Raw genomic sequence first — 17,926 nt, 5'->3', positions numbered from 1 at the left:
ATTTCTAATTTTCCTATGGGGTGAAAAAAAAGAACCAAGCTGATGTGGTTCCATCTTCTATTCGTCCTAATCCTGCAATCTATTGGCACATTTCTTATTTCTAATATTAGACACCATCCACTTTACATTATCGGTGGGTCGTGCCCCCTCCTCTCTCCTCGCATCCCTGCATCCCTCCCTCCCTCTGCCCTCCCCTCCCTCCCCGCCTCCTTCCTTCTTTCCCTCCCGGCGGCGGTGCATCCCCATCCCCCACACAGTGGCCGTCTCCGGGTGAAAGCCGTCTTCCCAGCCACCGACTGGCCCGACGCGAACGCTTGCCGTAGCAGAGCGAACAAGCACGGGAGAGCGCTCGTACACACAAGGAGGGGGCGACAAGAAAAAGAAAAAAAAAGTCTTTTCACTGTTCGACCCGGTGGTTTCGGTGAGTAATACGCCGCTTTATGTGGACGACAGGAATGTCCATGTGTCGACTTTTTTAAGTTTTTCTCTTTTTTTTGTGTGTGTGTCTTTTTTCTTCTTCCTCCGTATCCCTTCAATTGTCCTCCGTGAGGAACTAGCTATGCTAAGCTAACGGCTAGCTCAATTAGCGGAATGTAGTACTCGGGTGTTTTTTGTTTTAAGTTCCTCGCTGTTTTTCCCCTTAGCGCGGTCGGACCTAGTTCGTTTTTTTATTATTTTCATTGTCATTTCTAGTCTTTCCCCTCCCACCGCCCGGGCTGGCTGGCTAATTAGCGGGTTTTGAGCAGCGTGTGTGCGGGATGGATGCAGGGATGCAGCGGCGGGTTAGCGGTTGTCCCTTTTTTTTTTTTTTTTTTTTTTTTTTTTTTAGCCGAGCTCCTCGAGCTAAGCTAGGCTAACGTTAGTGTTTGACACGCCGCACGGTTTTCAAGCGTCATCCCAACAGCGGCTAATCTGGTGATAATTGGCAAGATGGCATCGCGGGGTTTGTTATCCAGAAATCGGAGGGTTTTTCAAAATGGTGTCTTAAGCTTGTTTGAGTGTGACCATTTTTTTTTTTTTTGTCCAACCAGTGCTGTTTTGGCTCCGCTCTGCTATCTCTGGTATGCAGTTCGCTGCCAGAGCATGCCATGCTCCGATACGACAACATGTAAACCCACCGCTGTGGTGGTAAATACAAATATTTGTCCACTACGCCGTGTCCTCCAGGCATGATTAGGAAAGCAAGTGTGTTTTGGAATTTAGCCTGTGTTTTCTAATGCCCCTGCTGGCTCAGATGCTGTCATTTTTACACCAGGTGCTCGCAGGTTGAATGCTGCTTTTTTGGGGTATTTGAACCATTAAAACCGCTAATTATCTCGATCTGAATCAAGGATACCGAAGCTTATGGGCTCAAATAACATTTGCCACTGCTGTGATTAGATCTGCAATCAGGAACTGTTTGATTTTGTTAAAATCACTGGGTTGTTCATTAGGAGTCCAATAATCTACCTGTTTTTATTTAGTCAGTAAAAATGATCCATAGCTAACATTTACATTACATGCTGTGTTCAATACAATTAGACATATATTTAAAAATAGATCGGGCAACTACATTACAAAGGTTGAACATAGTTTTGGACTAATCAGATGGATTTTTGCTGACTTTTTCATGTATTATAGTTCAAATTAGATCCTCTAATACTTTAAAAAACAAGGTAATGTGCAGAGTTTTGCTGAATGCATAGTGTTTTTCTTTTTTGCTCTCCTGACATGTGTAATCAATGAAATCAATCTTCTTTACATTATTTCTTCCGTTAAAAGGGATCACTGTCTTAGTTACTGACCCCTAACTCTTATTTCTTCAGGAAATCTGGTGTGTCTGAAGGGATTTTTGAGATCCAGTTAACCTTGAGTTCTCCTGTTGTGCATAAAGTTTACACATTAAAGTCCTAATAGCTGTCAAATACTCAATTTTTTTGGTTTGATTTTTTTTCCTGTGTATCACCTACGATGTAAATAACAACTACATAGGCATCACTCACTGCCAAAGGTCTACCACATAGTTTGTAATAAGTGAGCAAAATCAGCAGAGTCAGGGTTTGTTGCCAGCAATTTACCAGTCGGTTGTTTACATTCGAGCACTGACGAGTTCACGATGGATACCAAGTCTGTAGGAGACGCCGGGTCAGAAGTGAAAAGGTGAAGAAGTTCTTCTGAACAGAATCGATGTCTAAAAGCTGTGAGGAGGAGAGTCGACAGCAGTGGAGTCATTTTGGGGAGGACATCGAGCGGTGGAGAGAGTTGGAGCTCAGAGCAGATGAAAATGAGCTGAGATATTCTGAACACTAACAGGAGAATTTCTGTAACTAATCAGCAAATTCAGTTGTAAACAAAAACGAGGGATATTTGCTGTTTTCTACCACAATTTGTGCAAAAAAAAACCCCAAATGAGTTATATTATTGTAGAAATTGTGCTAAAAGTAATAAAAAATATTGAAATAGCACGTATTTTGACAGCTGTTATGGCTTTAATCTACAGCGTTGAAGAAAAGAGGCACTTTATATTTAAATCATAGTGATGTAAATTATAAAAAATACTAGATTTAATAGAAATACCTTTACTAACGTCTGATCAGTCAACTTTGTTGTCAATCGTTGATGAGTAGTTCTGAAAAGACGAAGGTACTTTCATTGAAGATTCGCTCAGAAGTGAGATTTTATTAGAGGGTCTATGAAATAAATTACTTTTTCTGAAGATAAAATTAAAATGAGCCTAAACTAAGGTAAACAAACATGTCTGCAGTTGTTGAGATCCTCTAGATTTAGTTGCTGATTTGGTTATATCTTTGGTCTGAGGTGATCCCTGCCTAATGGTACGAGAGCAGGGGGGCAGAGGGTGGAGGTGGAAGGGGGGCGACACGTGAGGTTAGGCCCCGGCCTGAATGGTGGACTCACACAATGCAGCCGTAAAGCTGTCAGCCCGCTGAAAGCCGCAGTCACTTAACGTTACGACAGAAAGTGGTTTCCTTACAGACTGTCGTCCTCTCGGCACTTCATCTCCGTGGGACTCAAACAGCTTAATGATTTGCTCAATCGGTGAATAAAACAGATGGCAACTAACAAATACCGCTTCTGTCTGGTTGATCCTGTTCGGCTCTGCGTCACTCAGTCAGATCTTCCTTTTTTTTTTATTCTCGCAGGTGTAAATATTAGCTTCGTTTTACCAGCAATAGACGACAGTGTTTCAGTATTTTCAGCGCTCTGTATAGAACTTTAAATGTCCAACACTTTCATAGGTTTAGAGTGGCGTTATCACGTTTATATCGCTTCTCTGCAGAGGTTAAACTGAGGAAACTGTTCTCATCTCTAAAACACAGCACTAGTTCTGATTTATAAAGCGTAAAATTACTTCTTTTTTTAAATTGGTTCTTAAATTGCAACTCGTAGCATCCAAATACATGAGCTCTGAGTGTTTGTCACACTCTAAAATTAATTTATTCTATATAAATATGATGTGTAGTCTTCCAGCATTTCCAAATGAATGTCAACACCTTACAGGAAACAAAAAAAAAGTGTATCTAAAGTGTCCAGTTGTCAGTTTCAGCAATGATAGAGAAGTTTTATAAAACTGTCTTTACAGTAGCCCCTCAAAAAGCACAAAATCCACTTTGATCCGCCTCGTTGGTTTGTTTTTGCGTGTGAAGACGAGCAACTTAAATAAAGTTTCGTTACGCCTTTATTGATCAGTTCTCTGGTAATTTATCTCCTCTCGAGGTGTTTGCTTTCATTTATTTTATTTTTTGTTACAGCAGCAGGTGTGAGAAGTCACCAGTCATAAAAGATCAGGATAAACGGTTGAAGTGATCCCTGGAGGCAAAGTTGCGACACGTTCAGCTGTCCGTCGTGTTAAGGACCTGATAAGGTGTGTGTGTGTGTGTGTGTGCGCGCGCACCAACGTACAGGCTGTTATTTCATTAGTGATGCTTGTCTGCTGTCTTCACTAATAGTATTTTTGCATTTGTAGTTCAGTTCAAAAACATTTCATTTAGACAAACACACACATTGTTAACAATGTATGCATATTTTAAAAAAACTATCAATTAAAGTGTAGCAGTCACATTAATATCAATTTATTTTTTTACTGTTAAAACATTTTGGTGACAATCTCTGAGTTCTGATTAGTGCTGCTTTTAAAGTATTACATGATATTATTCAGTAATTCGTTTCAGATTGACAAGGACTGAATAAATATAAGCAAAAATATTGTTTTAGGCCATGGTTTTACCTTTAACATAGTAAAATTTGAAACTTTATAAATATTTAGTTGTATATGTAATGTCCTGTTTGTTTGTTTGTTTATACACTAATAAGACCTTAATGTACAAAATATAAGTATGAAATGTTTTGGAAACGATGTTTAGATCGTTTAATTCTTATCCTCTGGTAATAGAAGTAAATAGAACGAGGGGCTACTTATGAAATAATTTGTTGCACAATCTAAATAATCTGCAAACAATTGTGATCATTTGAAGGAAAATGTGATAAAGTTCTAAATTTAGAGGGTGAAAATTGTTTTTTTTTTTCTATGAAGTTTTGTTTGTTTAGTGTCATGCTTTCAGATTTGACCCGAGTAAATGTCAGCTCGTGCGGTTTTAATTTCGCCTGGCTGCTGTCGATTTGATCAGACCCATTACACGACTGCTTCCTCCGACCCACACCAGACACACGTGCACAAACACCCACTCCTCATCGCGCCTGGTTGTAAAAAATTTTATTGTTTTGTCTCTCCAAAATGATCGCACTTTGCAGCTAAGTGTTTTTTTTTTTTGTCTGGAGCCCTGGTGATATTCATTAGTGTAGAATTGCAGTATCTGTATTAGAGTAAAATAGGTTGTTTATTTCTCAGTACTGTAGCGTTGTACTACCAAGCTTCTACGTTAGACCAGACCTGATGGCAGCAGTCAGCGGTTTGGACACACCTCCACAGTCACCTGAATGAATGAATGAAATTCGGTGTAAGTCATGCTGCAGCACAAGGGTTAAATATGTGCAGCCGAAACCTTTTGTTAGTTCTGTTTACAATAGATAATATAATCTACTCATAGTTCAGGAGCTCTCTGTGTATTCAGAGAGCTTGAAATGTCTTCGGTCGTTAGAGGAACAGAAGACGTGACTGTCAATAATCATCACGGTGAATTGATTCAGATTATCCACTTGTTCATGATAAAGTGCACTATACTGTGAACAAGTGCATTATTGGAGCACTACTCTGAAAGGCTGCTGCTCATTAATATAAGATATACAGTATTTAAATAATGCTGCTGTTTCATTTGTAATATGATCACCTTTTTTTTAATCTCTTGATATTTGTTTAGTTCCGTCTACATCCCAGGCAGTAATGTCAGTCTTCGGCTAATACTGCACAGTTTTATTGTTTATTTTTACCTATTATTTAAAGTTTCTGATTTACTGCGTGTGCTCGTTTTCCTCCCCTTGCACGTAAATAAATAGTCAATATGTAAATGAAGAAAATCAAGACTTTCTGTAAATAATTTCTACGTTGACGATAATAGTACTATAGATTATTATGTTCCCGTTGTTAGGAAACATAATAGGTCAGAAATAGTGATTGGAAAAAGAAAAACAGACATTGAGATTACATGTTAACCAGGAGTTGCTGATTTTGCCAATGAAATGTTGCTTAGAATAATAACAATTAATATATATATATATATATATATATATATATATATATATATATATATATATATATATATATATATATATATATATATATATATATATCTCGGAAGAGGTTTGAGAGTTTCCACAACAGAGTGACTCACAGCCGAGCTGCTGCTCTGGGAGCTTGTTTTTTCCTTGTTTAAGCTTGACGTTGCAGGTCTTTTTTTTTTTTGCTCCAGCTGTGCAGATGTTCGTCTTTCTGTTGTCGGCTTATTGCTGCTGCTTGAGGCGTTGTCGTACATTTGTGAAACAACCTAAAATGTCGTCTCTTTTTGTTTGTCTTAGTGCATTTCTTGGTTCTTTAGACGCCGTCTTTAGGCGGAACCTTAACATTTCTGTTGCGTTTTGGCCAATCGTGTTCGCGACAACAGCAGCCATTTTCTCTGACTCTTAAACTTCTCGAGTCCACGTCTCAGAGTAGAAGTTTTAGGAAACGAATGGAATCGATTTATAGTCCAACATGCACACTACGGACGGCTGCAGTCAGTAGTTTGTCTGCGTTTGCACAAGTAGATAAACACCAGTAACAATGGCGGATAACCATTCATGTCTTTTTAATTTCTGACACAAAGCTACACCCTCTCTTGGGACCGTGGTCAGTCCAAGCAAACATGTTTTCACCATTTTCTTACTGTTTTCATGCTCGACACTGAAGCGTCTGTTTGCATGGGCAGGTCGTTGAAATAGAATCACAGCGCCAGCTAGTGTCCTGGCATGGAAGCTGCAGTGAATTTGACGTCTTCTGTCGTCTCGTCTAAACAACGATTACAATCGCAGCGTCACAACATTTTCACAATCAACCTTAGAAAATCTCTTTCAGGTGTAAACAGGTTCTTTGTTCTGAGACACAAAGGTCAGATGTAGCAGCCAAAACATATGTTTATTAAAGTAAAACAAAATGATAAGTTGTGCAGCTTAGTTCTGGGTTTGTATAAAAATGGAAATGTAGCTCTAGTCATGGATTGCTTTAGTCTCTTTACAGCTTTTATGAAAGACTGAGCCCACAGCAGACATGAACTGCAACACTCTGATCTTAAAAATATCCTTTAGATTTTTCTAAAGTAGAAACTCACCGAGCGACGCATTGATTGCTTCAAAGGTGGCTGCAGCTGGCTGTTCTTGACCCGAATGACAAATCTGAGACGTAGAAATGCAGTTTTTGAAAAATAATTGTTTCCTTTGGGCCCGTGTAAAAAAAAAAAAAAAAAAAAAAAAAAAAAAAAAAAATCATTAAGGATAACAACATGTCATCCATGTGGATCATTTTACTGCTCAGTATCATACCGTACTAAGTTTCCTTTTTTAGGGAAGTTGCTTCTGTTTGAACAAGTCCAGCTTATATTCTGAGCGCTATAGTTAAAATGTCATATATATTTAAAATAATATATATTTTCTCTCTCAGAAATTTTACGATGGACAGTTTTCTTAATTGATGGCGTGTAGAGAAGACGGCTTTTTTAACTTGGTGTCATTCGGAAGAAAATGTGAATGCTGCTTCTGTAAAGCTTTTAATTTTATTTAAATTGGATTTTCTAAAAACTTGTTCGTCTGAATATTAGTTTTCAGGGAGAAATTGAAATCTGCAGTTCAGAGCTTTGCAAAAAAATGGGAATCGGCGCCGAAATCTGTAATCGATGCATCTGTGTTTGTAAAATCCAAGCAGCTGTTTAATAAAAGCTTCGTGCGTGGCGTTCGCCTTTTTGATTTCTATTTACATTTTTTATTTTCTTTCTAATTAATCTGAATGAGTGATACAGATATCTCTTGAATCTCTTATCCCTTTGTCATACATCCAAGCCTTTTGTTGTCTGCTGTCTAATGACTATTAGATTTGTCTCCACAGGAATTTCTTTGTTGTAGACTTCTAGGCTTGTTTCCAGCATTGTTCAGTCACAACGCGCTATCATAACCGAGTCGCTCTTCCTAACAAAAAGCTGCGCCAAAGGAAGATTTTTAAAGTGTTGTGGAGTTTTTGTCACAGCTGCTGGCATCTTTTGAAATCCTCATGTAAAACGGCTATTGACATTCAATCACCTTGTCTCTTGTTGCGTTTCTTATGCTGCATCATCATCAGGACCAACAAAGACGAGACATGTCGCGGTTTGAGTTCATCTCTCGCTGCGATTGGGACCAAAGACAACAGCAGATCACGTCGTATTTAATCATATCGGCGTTTTCTACGTGAGCATTGGGGTCCGCCGTCAGTCAGACGGCACAGCGTTGTCAGATTAATCCAGGAATGCAGACCTCATGAGGTGTGTGGCTGATGTGGTGATTTTTTTTTTAAATTTTTTTAAGAGCAGAATAAAACAAGATAAAGCCCAGAACTAAGAAAAGTGGGAGATGGTATCCCAAAGTATCTTGCTTCTGTCCTAGATCTAAAATAGCCCGAGGCTGTTTGGATCTCTTTGTAACAGAGCAGGTCTGATTGTGTGGAGGAGGAGGAGGGGTGGAGGTTTTATCAGGGATTCCATCACGCAGCCTTTCAGTGCCACCATACGATGGATTTGGTCTCGGGCGTGATTATGGATAACCACGTTAACGGGCTCTAGTGGTCTGACCTGTGTTTTGTTGGATATCTTGCTGTAGTTGGACGTTGGATGAATTGGACAAACAGTATGAGAGATTAGATTAGGTTTTTTTTGGAGGGAGTTCACAAGAAAATATGTATATTTGTCTGTTTGTGCTTCTCATTGGTTGAAAGTTGGCTGATCTGAGCTTTGATATGGTGAGGGGACAGTGAGTAAAATAAGAGTATTTGTGGTTTCTTTGTCAAAACGTGTAGAAATTTAAAATGAACTCGAGGCATTTTAATCAAATTAAATACAGCTCTCGTATTGGTAGTGATAATCCAGTTTACAGTTTTGCAGATTTATATGTAAGATCGTGAAAAATGTGGTTGACGGGCCATATTACACTCACAGCTTCTTGTTTTTATGTGACCCAAGTAGAAATGTCTTTCCTTCTGCAGGATCAAAAAAAAAAAAAGAAGCTGTGCATGTCTATTCTCTCCTGTGTGGGAGTGTGATAACGCCCACCGGTTTTGATTTGTTGCTTAAAGAGTAGATGCCTGGTGAGGTATTATGTGGGAGAATAGAGTCGGTGTGGGGGTTGTGTCGAATCGTACGTGTTCTGCAGGAATGGTCGCTCTTTGTGTGAGTATGTTTTTTTTTTTTTCTTCCCCTCCTCATAATTATCACCTTCTCAGGTCCCGCTGGGCTGCTGGAGACTCCCTTTATGTAGGGAAGCCATTATTAATATATTATTTTCCTTTCTTTCTTTCTCTTTTTGAAGAGTGCACTTTTTAAAAAATCGACAAATTAGGTAGACCTGAGCACAAAGACGTCGACAGACACATTTTGAACGTCACATAAAACGTCGAGTCCAGACCACTTTTACCAGCTCTGTTAATATGCAAGCTTGCAAGTTGTTGTTTTTTTTTTGTGCTTGGGCCTTGAGGCTGCAGCTCGTGAGCTGAGCTCAAATGAAGTCTCAATAATAGAGTTTAATCTTAACAAAGTTCTGAAAAACAACTCGGGGTCAGGCGGGGAGCAGAAAGGTCTCCTTAATAACGTGAGCCAACAGCGAATGAGTCCTTGCTGTGTGTGCGTGTGTGTAAAGCGTTCCGATTGTACTTAAATGTCATTACTCTATCATCTAGAGGAATTAATTTATTGGTTGAAACTGAAAACCACATTATTTCTCAAGTAGTAATAAAATAAACAACTACTTAGCCATTCATCCATAAATATACTTATTTCCCCAGAACCTCACATCACAACAAGATGAGTTTTTATTCTTTTTTTCTGAGGCTAAAACTCAAACAATACTTTTAGACAAATTGTCCCTAAACTGATCCGTAAAACAAACGTAGATAATAAAGAGCAACCTTTTTTTTACTATTGAAGTTCACTTGTGCTTTCAGTTAACATCTTTTTGTTTAAATACAACTACAAAATACTTCACAAATTGAGACAAATAATGATCATAAATAAAAAGTAACTTGACTGCTCTCATGTAACTATAAATGAGTAATAATCAAAAATGAACTGTGTACAGATATTTTATCTGTACCCTTTTTTTAGGGAATGTCTGACAAACTACATAAACGGCCAAAACAAAAATCGGTCTTCTCAGATGATGAAGGTTGCACCTACAGGGTTGTGTTTAAAGGCGCAGTCCGTCTAACTTTGGATCTACATGATGCCGCTGACTCGAGGAAAAACAGGTGTTTGTCTTTAAATGTTTTTATGTTGTGTTTATTGGAACCATGCTAGGAAAGATGAAGCCTCACAGTTCAGCTTTGGGCTTGTTTGTGGTGTGTGTGCTCAGGTTCTCCTGGTGTCTGTAACACCTGTTCAGGTCAAAAAGCAAACACTTAAGGTGCGTTCCCGTTCAGTTTCTCTGCTCAACATCTTAAAAAACCAGTAATGGTCTTAAAGAGGTTAGAAAGTCTGGAAGAAAAGCAATAATGTCGTTATAACTATAAAAAAGTTGAATTAAGGTGCACCCATCACTCAGTATTCAGTCTTGTGGTTGTGTTTAGAGTGAAAACAAAAATTTCAAATGATCTTCTTCATCTCAACAGCGTCGAAACCCAAAATAACCCCAAAACAAAACAAGCCGTTCTCAGTTCTGCGTCGAGGCTGTGATCGAAACAAACATTAGCCAGCGTCACCACAGCTCTGATGGCCGTGACCTACAGCGGGTGGATTAGGTGTCGGTGGATAAGTGAAAACACTTCACATCATAAGAGCGGTTTCATCATCATCATCATCATCATCGTTGTCACAGTTCCCTGTAAGAAGCAGGCTTTTGATTGATGGCTGGATGCTGCTCTGCAGAAAGCACCGCTGTCTTCAGAGTCTGACGCCTTTTTTATCAAAGATGGGACTTGAAAAAAACATGGCAGATAAGTGGCCAGCAGGCACTGAGGGAGCGTCTTTATCGGGAAAAACTATTACGTTGCTAATAATAGAAGGCTGTTTGTCAATAATTAAGTATGCGTTTGCATAGTGTGCAATGTGTGCTCCATTAAAAAAGAACTCGATGGGTTGAGGACAAAAAATAATAATAATCTACAGCAGGTATTTTAGATTTAAGAGGGATCCACTTATGGGGGAGGGAGTCAGGAAGAGACCTGACATAAGACCTTCATCGTTCCTCTGTTGATCCAACTGTTTGCCAAGTTTTTGAAATCACCTTGTTGGAGCTGTCAAACCTGTCAAACTACATTTCCTTGTAGATTCAGGTGTTCAATTTAAAACAAAAAAAACTTTTAAAGACCTTCAGAAAGCTTGGGGAATTATTTGCTAAAAAGCTGCTTTTAAAAGCTTCGTCGTTTTGGAAGCGCGGCACAAAAAAATGATATATTTTTTTAGCCAGTACTGTATTTTCTTACTTGCTTTTCATCAGGAAGATAATTTTCAGGTCATCATTTCAGCGCGTCATGCATTATATATGTATATTGTCAAAAATGGCTTGACGCAGAATTAAATAATTCAGAGCCTAAGCCCAAATTCTGCCCCAGATGTCCATCAATGGGGACTATTTTTTAATTTTTTTGATTTGTAAGCAAAGGTGAGCATTTTGTTTCTGCCTGTGCAGTGAATGATCCCCCGTAAATGGTCTTATTTGGTTTGTCGCACAAAAGGTTTACCGACTCAAAAAGGAAAAAAAAAAACGAGCTTTTTATGAGTAGAGACCTCTTCATCACCCTCCCTCTTGAAAACGCAGCGAGTTATGGTCGGACACTCCCACTCAACACATACGTTTCTGTTATTGTGGTGCCCCTCTTGTTCTCACCCGTTCGCTTCTCTGTCACCTTTTTCTGCTCTCGTACTGGCTGAAACAGATGAACGGCGCCCGTGGCTCTCTGCTCTATTCATGCACCGCTGTAATTGGGTACGTATGTGTTGGGAGGCGAAGACCTCGGGGTCGTCGGTAGCCACCTGTCCATGCGTTAATGGGCTTTCTTTTCTCACTCGACACGTTTCCAGTTTAATTTATGTGAACCATCAGATGTAGGTTGATTTGGAATTAAATAATGTATATTGTAACTTTGATTTGTCGGTTTTGTTTCATACGTTTTAGATGGTCAGGGTGCCACCAAAACACCACGAAGTTAAAAGAAAAATGTTTAGTGGGAGACTAAATGTCAGCGTTTTGGCATTATGTGCATTATTTTAAAGTGTGCCAAAGTCAAGCTCAGAATAGAGCCGTTCAGACGGACAGACATCGTTATGTAGCTTTGAAATGTTTGGCTGTAGAAATACTGGCGAACGAAGGTGGAGAAAGCTAATGATGAAACAAACAAAAGGAGAGCCGCGCCGGGCAACGAAAGGTGGGAGGCTGAGCTGAGCTGAGCTGAAGGGCGGAATCGGCCAACAGATGATGCTGCAGATTAATGAGAAATGTACTTTGAGTTGTGTTCTGGCAGCTTAATCGATTCCCCCGAGACGTTCTTTCGCTGGGGGACACGAATGGAAGTGGCGAGCCGGAGCTGCTACATCGACGCTCGTGTTTTACAAACACATTTGCACACAGGTTCAGGGTTCGGGGGCGTGCGTTCCGGAGGATCTGTGGACTGAACAGCCACAGTTTTGTGCTTTCATTCAGCGTCTTTGGGTATTGATCAGGGAAGTGCTTGTGCACGGCGTGATTGAATTCGTAGAGCATTTGCACATGGATGCAGTTTTGGGATGAACTCAAAATGCATCCATTTTTTTTTTACATCTTTGCACTGTTTATGCGTGATCCATTTATTAGCTGCAAACACCAAGTGTGACGAAATGAACCTGTGTAGCCACGTTTAGAAGGATAGAATGAAGAATGTACCTCCTGTATCACTTTTCTTCTAGTGCCGTTCCTGCTGTGTGGCTGTTTAATCAGTAGCGACACCTGCTGTTTAGGAGGAGAACTGCAGCACAAGAACAGTCAGAAACACTGAGTCATTAGCACCACCATCATGTTGATGAGTGAATATTTCAGAAGAACTAGAGCGTGCGAGTTGAATAAAGTATGGACTGAAAGTTGATTTATTTATTTTGGTCCTTCTGCTTTTAAGTTCTCACCACAGCTGAGCTGTTTTACTGTTATTATGATGGAGATTGGTGGTGGCTTGTTCAGTTTTTTGTGAACTTATCATTTTTATATCATTTGTAGGTAATTCTGAAACATCTACAAACTTATGTTTCATTGTTTGTAATACAGAAACTGCATTTTCCCTCTTACTGCTGAATTTCTGAGGGTATTAAACACACTACTGCCATGCTTTTTTACAGTATTTTGTGATTGTGAGTCAGGTTTTATGAAAGCATTCTGGAAATTTAAAACGAGGCCTGTTTGCCAGCAGTCTTTTTTTATGAGCTTGTAATGAATTAGTCTCATTAAATGATATAAGATCATTCCTTTGCTTTGTCGTATTATCACACTGTGTTGTATCAGTGCCCGTACTGCATCACCGTATCGTGTCCTGTTAGTTTCTGCTGCTCATGTATCTTTAAGTGGCACTGTCGTATCGGACTCAAATCAGAAATGCACAACCCTTAGCACTGATATAACAGAGCTTTAATATGCTGTTGGGTCTGTTTTCACCACTTTTCAGTCTACGAATCGTGAGCTTGGAGAGCTTTGTGTTTAGTTGTTACCTGACAGAAGCCTAACCTCGGGGTGGACTGGTTCTGGTGGATATTTTGATGATCGGTTTTATATTAACTGAATGGCCACAGAATTTTATTTTTTTTTTGACACAATCTTGCACATGACAGAGACACAACCAAGTTAATAATCAGCACATTAGCTCAAATCACACACACCGCTCACAAACAACCTTCCTTTCCCTTTTTTACGACACGCTTGTGGTTCCGGCCCACATCTGTCCCGGATCATGCTTCTTTGTGGCTTCCTGCAGCGCTCGAGCCTTTTTTCCGCGCTGCATTTTGTTTGGTTGTTTTTTTTGGCTTGGCCGACACTTGCCTGCTCACTGGCTTTGTTGTACTTCTTCATTGGCTGGATCATTGTTCGCATCGCCGCCTGCGGTGGTTTGATAGACGCAGCATGTATGTATACACACATTCATTCCCATGCCTCGCTGTCACTCCAACGCACACAGTTTATGGGCTTTTTCGCCAAACAGCAGCTGACAAAAACACCACATGTAAACACTGAGTGAGAAACTCCAAGAAATGGCAATACAGATGCATAAATATCATTTATTCGTACACTTTGCTGTATTAAATGCAGTTAATAGGTGCATTATGGGTGGCTAAAGGCACAGCAATTATCTCAGACACTTGCTCAGAAATGTACTCGTCCCTGCTACTATCACTAATCATTTAGTGTTGCACTGATGCTTGCTTTTTTTGATTTCTTTCCTTTTGCTATTTGTTTATTTATTTTTTATCCTTTCCTGTGTTTTCCTGTGTTCATTGTAATCATGACCTCTCGCTGTTTTAATTTCAGATTTGCATATCCACTTCCACTCCTTCCTCATTTGCATACAGCGAGAATGGCGAGCGGGCATCCCACAGACAAATTCAGTTTCATGTATCAACCAGACACGCACAAGAGGTACGGGGCACGCATGCACACACACACACACCCTCACACACACACACACACACACACTTATAAATGCCCAGGTTCCTAATGACCAGGTAAGTTGAAATTAATGGTGGCGTACTTGGTCCTTTTTCTTTTTTCTTTTTTTTCTCTCCAACTTCTCAGTGAAGAATGATGACTTTAAGGTTGTGCAGTAATGTACTGGCTCTGTTATTAGGCACCTTTACCACAACCGTTTGCAGCATGGGAATTTATTAATGGCCATTCATCTTCTTAGTCTTGTTGTGTTGTTGCTGTGGCTCCTAATCTTGCCATGCATTTGTTTGTGCAGCAGTAAACAAAAGAGAAAAAAAAAAAGTCAGGCAAATTTTGCATCTGTGTTTAATGCCGCACCAGAGACGACACCGGTGTTCAGCAACTAATCCTTCCTGTGCCTTTCTGTCAGCACTTGTGCTTGATGTTACCCCAACAGAATATTCTTCCATTGAGCCTACTTTCAAGTGATTATTCGCAATTTTTTTGATTATTTATTATTGGAGCATCCTTGCAGAAGCTCTGAATGAATCTGAGGGATTAATGTGGCGATGTGTCCGCTTTTTAATCATTATTTTTTGTTTTTTTTCCAGTTGACATCGGTTAACGTCCCTTGCCCTTAAATTTTCTTTTCTCTTGTTTTTATTTTTTTATTTTTTCTCTTTCTTTTCTTTCTCCTCCTCCTCCTTTCTGCCCTCTTCCCTTTTTCTTAGTAAAAACAGATTATCTTCAGCCATGAATCCAGTCTACAGCCCCGTTCAGCCCGGCACTCCATATGGAAATCCTAAGAACATGGCCTTTACAGGTAAGACATGCACACACGCACGCACACACACACACAAACACTTGTCTGCCACTGTGAACATCCTTCTAAGAATGGCACAGCCAATGTTTAAGGTGATGATTAAACGCCTAAGAGACAGATTTTAATTGGTTTAATACTGCAGACAGGGTAGAGTCTCCTTCTGAGTCATTTTATAACATCCAGTAATATAATACTCAGTCATTTTAGGTTACGTCCGTGACTCTCCATATGTGGTTGATGCTCAGAACGGGACGTTATTGTAGAGCATTTAAACTCTTATTATGTGCAAAACAAACCAACTGCAGCACAAAGCGTTCATGGAGTAGGTAAAAAAAGAGTAAATTGGTAATAAATACTGTTAGTATAGCGACAGGCTGATTCTGTAACAAAATACAAAATCTGTTTCCCCCCTTCCCCTCAATTTTTGGTTATATGATAAATTTGACTGTTCATAATTTTGCATTTTCTTCAAAACTGCTTCTCTCCTTCATTAGAATTGTACAATTCTTGCTATGACCAATCATGATTATACATATTTATTATGCAGTGTCTGTGCTGCACATAGCTTTACAGTAAAATCAGTATTTTTGTTTTTTTTTCCCAAATAAAATAATTAGTGTGCTGTCATTTCTAAACCAACATTTTTTATTACTGTTTCGAGCGATCAGCATGGCTAACTGCAGCAACAGTGTCTGTGTTAATTCCTGGAGAGTAAATACAGTCTGCCTTGGCTCAAAGTTTTCCAACAGGCTGCCAGATATAAAAGCTGAAAGCTCAAAAAGGACAAAACGGAGTAAGCTGCTGGCTGCTGAAGTCTTTTTGCTCCCAAAATACTTCAGTGGAAACCTTCATCCTATACGAACAGCTGAAATACCTTTGAAGAAAATACCGTTTCCAGTCAGAAGTACTTCTGACTTCATTATAAACACCTTTTTTAGACTCGCGGGTTGTTCAGGTCACTCAGTGAAACCTTCCACACGAAAGACGGCATGTTTTAGTGGCTTAGCTTCCCCATACTCTTTTTGTTGTTCTGTTGATTTTTAACTTCGTTGTTCGAGATAAAAACCGTTAGATTCCAGTCACCTGATTGGATGCTGCGTCCTCGGTTTGTAGTATTCAGGTGTGTTTATCAGGATGAAGGCTGCTCAACAAACGAAGGCAGGAAATCTTTTTTTTTTTTAAGTGGCTCAAGTTGGAGTCGAGCGACCTTTTCCTGCGTAAACAGCGGAGTTGATGCGTCTTGAGTAGCACCTGTTGGGCCGAACTCGCGTCGCGTCGTCCCCCCTTCATGGCGAACTTGCATTTTTTTTATTATCATTTCCCTTTAACCTGATTAAATGATGGAGCGCACCCTAAAACCTGATTAAAATCTGCCGAGCCTTTATAGAGCGGAAAAGGTCGAGCGACGTCAGCTTTAGAGCGAATCTTTGAGTAGAATTACGTTTCGAACCTTACGTTTCTGTGTTACCGGCTCAGATTCTCCCTGAACACGCGGACGTCGGGGCTCGCCTTCAGTTGGGTCGCTCAGGCAGAAAATTGAATACAATACAACTACATACAAAAGCACACTGTTTCCCATTTCCCAGCCCCTGGTAGGCATCATTGCACATAGCTGATGGTCACTCTGGATTTTTTATTTTATTTTTTAGTCTGTCAAATATTTACCAACCTCAAAAACCTCTACAGTTCATATTCGGAGAGGTTCTGTATAAATCAGGTAAACGTGTGAGATAGATGCAGAATGGAGACGACTAGATGTTCTTTAAAACAAGCTTTTGTTTCTTATGTATTCATACAAGTTTGGTACTTTTAGTCCTAACCTTCCTGTCCTCATGAATGCTTTATAACTCGGTCCAGTTTATCAGGCGTAACAGGGTTGTCTTACCCCGCGGCCTTATAAACGGATCTTTTAAATGGCAGACCCTGAAGTTGTTTTGGGAGGAGTGGCAACAAAGTTAACATCAATCGTCCTGTCGTATTGTGGGATGCGCAGGTTTTGAGGTTATGTTTAGATAATAAATGCTCACACACACGGTAAACTGATCTCACCCTAGAACTCAGAAAACCATGGAAAAATACTCGACTTGCAGTTTTGATCTCAAATATTTACACTTTGCTCGTCTGTACTTCAGCTGTAAATGACTAGGCACTTTTTTTTCCTCACAAGTTGTCCACTTTATTAAAACAGAGTGACAGAACTGCTTATAAAGTCAGAAATCAACTAAAAATATCAATGAGCTTCACTTTTGGTTCATTTCTCTGTACTTTGTTATCTATATTAAGGCCAACTTTAAACTTTTTTTTGTTTTGTTTTTATTTTGCTACTAACGGGAAGTTTGAGTTTTCTACTTTTGGCTTCAGGATAGAGAAGGAAAATCCTATAAAGTCAGATTTTAGCTGCGATGTGAAACACGAGACAAAGTACTGATGGAAAATTACTCCTTTGTCATCAAGTCCCAACGAGGAGCTGAATGGTTTTGACCTTCAGTAGCACTTCTGACGTGCAGTAAATGCTGTCTGATTTGAAGCTGAGCGCAAACAAAGTTTGCAAAACTAGATTTTGTTCCAGTTGTTTCTTTTCCTCCCCTGCAGGTTTGGGTTTTATCTGTCCCACAGTTTGGTGTGACTTTAAACTCCAATTTAAGCTTTTAATTAAAACGGAGAACGTTTTCACAATATATAACGTCCCCCTCCGAGGTGGAGATAAGGAAACAAAGTAAATTTAAGTTTGTGAGGATAAGTTTGCTGCGCTGCAGTTGTTGAAGTAGCGCTGTTTGGTATTCCATCATGGCCAGGGGTGGAAATTAAAAATTTTGTCCACCAGCCATAGTGGCTGGTGGA

At 39.6% G+C, this 17,926-nt stretch overlaps 1 protein-coding gene across 8 annotated transcripts in view; it reads left to right on the top strand.

The window, feature by feature from the left end:
* Nucleotides 1–221: 221 nt before the first annotated feature.
* The window catches only part of fam168a (family with sequence similarity 168 member A), a 31,785-nt gene continuing 14,080 nt past the window's right edge, over nucleotides 222–17,926 (top strand). Inside the window, exons 1-3 of one of the 8 annotated variants that reach the window (XM_037980775.1) lie at nucleotides 222–421; nucleotides 14,149–14,256; nucleotides 15,003–15,085. In XM_037980775.1, the coding sequence (XP_037836703.1) occupies nucleotides 14,195–14,256; nucleotides 15,003–15,085 (145 nt within the window). In that variant the 5' untranslated portion in view covers nucleotides 222–421; nucleotides 14,149–14,194. Of the gene's footprint in view, nucleotides 422–3,493; nucleotides 3,863–8,654; nucleotides 8,841–11,334; nucleotides 11,590–14,148; nucleotides 14,257–14,993; nucleotides 15,086–17,926 lie in introns of those variants that run through there. The other 7 variants (XM_017431022.2, XM_037980777.1, XM_017431023.3 and 4 more) reach the window with 7 other exon arrangements.

Source organism: Kryptolebias marmoratus, linkage group LG2 (assembly GCF_001649575.2).
Source record: "Kryptolebias marmoratus isolate JLee-2015 linkage group LG2, ASM164957v2, whole genome shotgun sequence".
NCBI classification, from domain to species: domain Eukaryota; kingdom Metazoa; phylum Chordata; class Actinopteri; order Cyprinodontiformes; family Rivulidae; genus Kryptolebias; species Kryptolebias marmoratus.
This window is presented reverse-complemented; position numbering and strand designations above follow the sequence as displayed.